This window comes from Salvelinus namaycush, chromosome 14 (assembly GCF_016432855.1).
Source record: "Salvelinus namaycush isolate Seneca chromosome 14, SaNama_1.0, whole genome shotgun sequence".
Classification (NCBI taxonomy): domain Eukaryota; kingdom Metazoa; phylum Chordata; class Actinopteri; order Salmoniformes; family Salmonidae; genus Salvelinus; species Salvelinus namaycush.
Window position 1 is genome coordinate 10228819 of NC_052320.1, and position 7393 is coordinate 10236211.

Below are 7393 nucleotides of genomic sequence, written 5' to 3' on the forward strand. Positions count from 1 at the left end.
AGAAAAAAACAACCGTTGTTTTGTATTTTTTTTGTACCATCATCTTTGAAATGCAAGAGAAAGGCCATAATGTATTATTCCAGCCAATGTGCAATTTAGGTTTTGGCCACTAGGTGGCAGCAGTGAATGTGCAAAGTTTTAGACTGATCCAATAAACCATTGCATTTCTGTTCAAAATGTTGTATCAAGACTGCCCAAATGTGCCTAATATGTTTATTAATAACTTTCCATGTTCAAAATTGTGCACTCTCCTCAAACAATAACATGGTATACTTTCACTGTAATAGCTACTGTAAATTGAACAGTGCAGTTAGATTAACAAGATTTTAAGCTTTCTGACAATATCAGATATGTCTATGTCCTGGGAAATGTTCTTGTTAATTACAACCTCATGCTAATCGCATTAGCCTACGTTAGCTCAACCGTCCTCTTGGACGGGACACCGATCCCGAAGAAGTTTTAACAAGGAACACCTGTTAATTGAAAGGCATTCCCATGAAGCTGGTTGATAGAACGCCAAGAGAGTGCAAAGCTGTCATCAAGGCGGTGGCTACTTTGAAGAATATAAAATATGTTTAACACTTTTTTGCTTACTACATGATGCCATGTGTTCTTTCATAGTTTTGATGTCTAAACTATTATTCTACAATGTAGAAAATAGTAAAAAATAAAGAAAAACCCTTGAATGAGTAGGTGTGTCCAAACTTTTGATTTTGTATGTTTGTACTTGTTAAGCAAATCGTGTAAATATACAGTTGACATAGAAAAAAGCATGCTTTTGCATATTGGACGTGTTTTACACAAACCTATGTCACTCTCCATTAATATCTACCACTACTGCATTGCTCCAACCAGCAGTAGCAATTTTAGTGTAAAAAGAGAATACTGTCAGAAGACTGGCTAAATATATAACATTAGACAGATATCATTTCAAACTTCATTTCCAAGAGATCTTTTACTGTATGGCCATGCATAATACAGTGTTCCAAACCAAACTAACATTGCCATTGTCCATTCTGAAATAAATAATAAATAAATAAATAAATACATGGTGTTGCTAAATACTTTTTAAAGGTTATTATTAAGGTTAATGTATTGACATTGATGGCCCGCGGCTGGACAGCGCTAACCATTTGTAATAGTTGACAACAGGCTGAAAATGTCCTCAAGGAATGGGGATATGGATCCTCAAGCAATAGGGATATTCTCTCTAAGTTCCATTCCTACACACCAATCACATTTCACTCCCACCGTGTCAGGATTTTTCACTTAATGGATCAACTAAAACCAACTACCACTTTTTGATTCAAGAGCTGACACTAAGGTTTCTCCTCACTCTCCTCTGATTGGTCCACTCACTTCTTGTTCTTCAGCTGATTGGCCAGCCAGTCGAGGCCCTCGTATAGACCGTCTCCGCTGGTGGCGCAGGTGGCCTGGATGTACCAGTTGCGGTGACGGAGGGAGTGGAGCCCCAGCTTGTCTGTGATCTCTGCTGCGTTCATGGCATTGGGCAGGTCCTAGATGCCGAACGTGAGGTAAAGATGGAAGGATAGGAGTGGAGAAAAGCACATGAGAGAGTAGGATAGGCGTAAGGAAAGCATAGGTAAACAGAAGGACAGGTAGCGAGGAAAAGCACATGATTTAGACACAGGTAACAGATACAAATACATGGTGAGTGAGGCAATTTTAATATAATAGAGTAAAATAGAATAGAATAAGCACTTCATTGTCCATACCTGTTTGTTAGCGAAGATAAGAAGCACGGCGTCTCGTAGCTCGTCCTCAGCCAGCATCCTCATCAGCTCCTCTCGAGCCTCATTCACCCGCTCACGATCATTACTGTCCACCACGAAGATCAGACCTGGAACCACAACAGACCTGACTTCAACACACAACATACCCTCAAGGTAGCAACCAGGAATCGGAACAAGCCTGTCAACACACTACAGACCCTATGAGGACAAAGGTTTACTGTCTGACATCCCCCTCTATCAGAATGAACAGGTTAAAGGTAGTCAGCGAAATTACGTTGCCACCTGCAGCACCGCAGATATAGCGATGAGCGAAATGCAAGACTTCGGTCTCACACAGTCACACCCAGTATCTGTGCATGTGCACGGGTTCATATCAGGCCTTTACAATGTGGTAGCCACGGGACCAAAAACAGAGAAGTTGAGCCTCGTGCTTCAACGTTCTAAGTTGTTGCAAAAATGTACCCACTATGCTGTTCACTTCCTGCATCTATGTAATGTCGCTGACTATACCTTTAATCGCTGACTCTACCTTTAATCGCTTACCTTTAATCGCTGACTCTACCTTTAATCGCTGACTCTACCTTTAATGTTCAAAGGGCTGTGAAAGAGGGGTTTTGTACACATACTGTATCATAGGTACAGTATATAATAGAAAAACAAATAATATATAATAGACAAAATCATAATACGAATCTGGTAAGATGCTTTGAATTTGGCTTGAAAAACGTGCTTATTTGAGGCCGTTAATGCAGTATGCAAATGTCTATAACCAGAGTGTGTGTCAGCCCAATACATCATTGTGTTGGATGTGTGATAGATCTGGAGTGCCAGTCTTTGTCCCAGCGTGGGCCTATAGCCCTCAAATTCAAATCTCAAAGCCAGTTCTACTGCTTTTTTTTCATTCTTCCCCTATAATTTGGGACTGATTTAGCCACCAGGTGTGTGCAATAAATGATCAGGTTGAACAGAAACCTAGCAGTGCTGCGGACCTCATAGAGCTCTCCTGCTCAGCTTACACGTCACAAGAATGTGTTAGCCTGCTGAGCTAAAGCTTATTAGCTCCCACAATACTTACCCTGTGTGTTCTGGAAGTAGTGTCTCCACAGAGGCCTGATCTTGTCCTGGCCACCCACGTCCCACACCGTGAAACTGATGTTCTTATACTCAACCGTCTCCACGTTAAACCCTGAGCAGGGGAAGGAGCATGTGTGTTATAAATGCCATATAAACAGCTGTAGGTATGTTATAAACACCTTATAAAGAACTGTGTGTGTGTTATAAATGCCATATAAACAGTTGTAGGTGTGTAATGATTAAAGGCCAGTTCAGTCAAAATTCAGTTTGTCCTGTATTTTGTATCACAGCTGATGAAACTAACACTGTAAAAGTGTGTGTTATTTTCATCAGTGTTATTTCCTGATAGTTGCTGGTTGAAAATGCAATCTACACAGGACCTTCTAATCAGCAGGTTTGCATGGGCGGAGTTACAGCTTTCCATGGTAACATCACCATGCGGTAAATTGGTTGATAGACCAATAACAAAGAGAGTTCCCAGGGCTGGCACCAGGAGACATAAGCCCCCCCCCCCCCCCCCCCATTTTAGGAACTCAGTTGGGGTCTCAACTTACTGTTGAGAGATAGAACAGTAGAATACACCAGGTGCGAGTTTTAAATTTGGTTGTGCATCAACAAATTTTCTCTTGTTATGTCAGACACTGACTCTGTGTGATTTATGACCATTAGGGCAGGAGCTACTAAGTCCTTCTGGGCTTTTTTCTCCTCCTGCACATACTGTTGTTGTTGTTGTTTTACTGTTACAAACTGTCTTTCTATTTGTGCAAAATAAACTGAACAAAGACACTGACAGTCACTCAGCTAGCAATTTTTAGATTGGTAAATTAGTTTAGCCAGCGATCTAAACTTGTAGTAATCATGTTCGAATACTGACCGGTCACAGGGCATGTGTCCAGGCGCCCTGACCTCCAGGAGGCCCCCATTGATTTCGTTAGTCACTCTCACTCAGATATCATTAACATGGCATAAGTCATGGCAAAATGTGTAGAATTGCAGGAAATTAGCTTTAAAACTGAAAACATTATCTCCACCCCATGGCAAATTGCATGCATTTTGTTATACTTTTTTAATTTTTATTATCTCTGCCCCATAGCAAAATGTGTGGAACTGCAGAAAACTTGGTTTAAAACTGCAATATTCTTTTTGGGGGGAAAGGAACTCAGTCGGGGTCTCAACTTATTGTTGAAAGTTAGAATATTAGAATACACAATGTGCACGTTTGAAATGTGGTTGTGCATTAGCAATTTTTCTCTTGTTATGTCAGTCACTGACAGTCCATCAATTAGCCATGTCAGCTAACAATTTTTGTCTAGCCAGCTATCTAAACTAATAATCATGGCCAAATACCAACCAGGCACGCAGGACACATGACTAGGGGCCCTGATCTCCAGGGGGCCCCCATTGATTTAGTTAGTCACTCTCACTCAGATATCATGGCATAAGTCATGGCAAATTTTGTAGAATTGCAGGAAGTTTGCTTCAAAACTGAAATTAGCTGTAAAACCAAATCTCGCTTAGGGCCCCCAAAAGGCTAGAGGCGGCTCTGAGAGTTCCAAACCTCATTGCCAATAACAGCTAGTTTTCAGTTTTCCCCTCCCCACAGACCACTCCCAGACAGTGGTAGCAAGATTATTTCTTAAGAAATTGTCATTTTTGTATTTTTTTGCCCATTTTTAATGGACATCTATTACAGTAAGTTACTTAATTGTTACATCAAATCAAATCAAATGTTTTTTGTGACGAATACAACAGGTGTAGATGTACCGTGAAATGCTTACTTACACAAACTTAACCAACAATGCCGTTCAAGAAAGAGTTAAGAAAATATTTACAAAATAAACTAAAGTAGAAATTAAAAAGTAACACAATAAAATAACGAGGCTATATACAGGGGGTACCGGTACAGAGTCAATGGGTAATTTGTACACATACCCAGCAATTCATTGATATTGATATAAAAATGTCTGCATTGGGCCTTTAAGGATAAGTAACATTTCTACATGACAACACATTTGACTTTTCTCTCATCCTTTATAGCCAATGACCTTCATTGTGAGACTTTCCATACCGATAGTGGGGATGGTGGTGACTATCTCTCCCAGCTTCAGTTTGTATAGGATGGTGGTCTTCCCTGCAGCATCCAGCCCCACCATCAGGATCCTCATCTCTTTCTTCCCTAACAGGCTCTTCAGCAGGTTGCCAAAGATGTTCCCCATGGTAACTGACTGGCTGGTGATTGGCTGGCTGGCTGGCTGGTTGACTGGCTGGTCACTGGCTGGCTGGTCAGACCTCAACTCACTGCTACAGAGCTGATGGGCAAAGAAGCTGGATGTTAGGGCCCAGAGTTTTTCCTGATCTTGTACCTTAACCAAGGAAAAATGGTCTCTAGTTGCATGCCACTAATGGGAGAATTATTCCTAGGGCTCAGTTTTTCCTGACCAGGCAAAAGTCTGGAGGCCCGGCCAAGTCACAAGGTCAGGAAAAAACTGTTGCACCCTGGAATAAGCTAATTCAACCATAGCCTAAATGGCAAGTCAGCGGCTGAACAAACAGTGAGTTTGTACATTTACTGAGTCAGAACCACAGAGAGGACACACAGTAGCCCTTCAACCACTACTCAGCCAATTAACACCTCATAACAGCTCCAAACCACCTCGGAGGAAAACCAATAAAGTCTCCTCCACACCTCTACAGGCGGGCTGAGGAAGCTGACCTGACTGAAGGCCAGTAAGCTGGCAGACTGCACACTGGTGAGAAGAGCTGCCATGTTGTAGGCCTACACTACCTACCGCAATCCTTTGTTGAGCTGGGGTTATGTGGTTTATAGTAGTTATAATCTATACATTGAAATATATTATTTCATCCCTACAGTAGGCTGTAGTCCTAAAGCAAGTTGTTCTAGGGTGACACACTGCAGGTGCATTCTAACAACAGTCTACTGTTCTGAGTCAAACATATTTAAATAGTCTAGATAAAAAAATGTGTGTGTTCATAAATAGATTTTTCAATCACTGCATCGCAGTGGCCGCATATGATACTATGAAACACATCTGTCGTTGCGCAAGAGCACTCGCAGTGATGGCAGCACCCTCCGCTAAAGGCGCCAGGGTCTGTGGAGGGGAACACCCTGTATCTTTGCAGCACATTGCGCACCACAAAAAATGCAGGTTCAATCAAATAATAAGCTAGTAAATATCACATGTAGACAGTCACACTGTAAACATCAGAAATGCTATGGTTATTTCCATCCATAGGCATATTATGATTCTCACCTTCTCCAGTCACGACTAGACGCAATGCTTAGGTGGCCTGAATGGACGCCGTTAATTCACTAGAATCACTACCAACACATAGTTGTTTCATTTTTGTAATGACATGACACGATTCCGCATTCTTGTATTTCAACAGTTTTACGTTATCCATCATTTTCAAAATGTCCATCTCATCCCCACCTACCTCTTTTTGCCGTACCAGCTGGATTCGGGCAGTGGCGTTTGATTCTCGCGAGAAGACGCCAAGAATGACAGGGGTCTCGCGATGATGAGAGAACCAAGTACACTTCTTCATCACTTCATGGGCCGATCACGCGCTCCCTTCACTGTCAATAAATCTTGACACATTGTCAGTAGGAGGCTGGTGGTCAAATATTTGTTGTTGTTGTTGAAAATGTACTATTAGTTTTTTTATAGGGAGTTTGTAATTCCATGATTGCTCTTGATTTAGCCTTCTGAGTTGAAACTGAGAAGGCATCAACCCTGGTCAGGGCTTGAGATGGTGCAGTGTTTGTGTGGTTTAGATGCCCTGTGATGAAAACCCTGCTTTAGTATTTCATTAATTGAGATTACGAGTTGCCCTGCTACTGTACATGTAATGCAATCAATGCTTGTCAGACATTTTGTGTGTGTGTGTGTTAGAGATCAGAGACTAAATAAAGTTTTTGTTATATTATAAGATATTAGAGAGTAAATACATTTGACTAAAGGCAAACATAAGAATAATTCACCTGAGAAACACCTTAATAAATAAGTGAGGAACTGCTAAAACGATGCCAAAGCCAAAGGATACTTCTTGGCAGAGATGTTGTGTGCCAGAGACAATGAGCTCAGAAGAGAAAGCATTTACTCTACACTGAATCACTCTCACAAGAGGGGGGCCATTTTGATTTTGTTTAATTTTGCTGAATCAACACGGATAAAACAAATACATAACTCGTGATTTTTCATGAAGATTTTTCATGAAGACCAGACCAAACAGACCAAACAGACCAAACATCAAATAGCAATACCATCGCAAGCCTTTGTCAAAAACTCTCTTTGAAGCATTTACCAGATGCTCTTATCCAAAGAGACTTACAGGAGTAATTAGGGTTAAGTGCCTAGACGGCTCTGGGATTCAAACCAGCAACCTTTCATTTACTGGCCCAACACCCTTATCCACTAGGCTACCTGCCGCCCATAAGGTCAACCGCTTTATGTGGGTTTTAGGGTTTTATACAGGCATCTGCTAAACTTCTTTCACTGTATTTTCTATGTTTTAAATATGGGTTAAAAACCTATAGTCTTTCA

The 7393-nt window shown here is 41.2% G+C and overlaps 1 protein-coding gene across 1 annotated transcript; it reads right to left on the reverse strand.

Annotated features, from left to right (window-relative positions):
- Nucleotides 1-1355: 1355 nt before the first annotated feature.
- Nucleotides 1356-5044, reverse strand: LOC120058821 (ADP-ribosylation factor 3). The gene is made up of 4 exons (XM_039007553.1): nucleotides 4897-5044; nucleotides 2830-2940; nucleotides 1737-1861; nucleotides 1356-1517 (listed from the first exon to the last, which is right to left on the reverse strand). Exons 1-4 carry the CDS (start codon nucleotides 5042-5044, stop codon nucleotides 1356-1358), a joined length of 546 nt encoding a protein of 181 aa, XP_038863481.1.
- Nucleotides 5045-7393: the final 2349 nt, after the last annotated feature.

What these genes read in the sequence shown, in the direction of transcription:
- LOC120058821 (XM_039007553.1), bottom strand. Translation starts at nt 5,044, where the DNA reads ATGGGGAACATCTTTGGCAACCTGCTGAAGAGCCTGTTAGGGAAGAAA. An exon ending in CACCACCATCCCCACTATCG is followed by an intron (nt 2,941 to 4,896) that starts GTATGGAAAGTC and finishes TCCCCTGCTCAG; the next exon opens with GGTTTAACGTGGAGACGGTT. An exon ending in CTACTTCCAGAACACACAGG is followed by an intron (nt 1,862 to 2,829) that starts GTAAGTATTGTG and finishes TTGTGGTTCCAG; the next exon opens with GTCTGATCTTCGTGGTGGAC.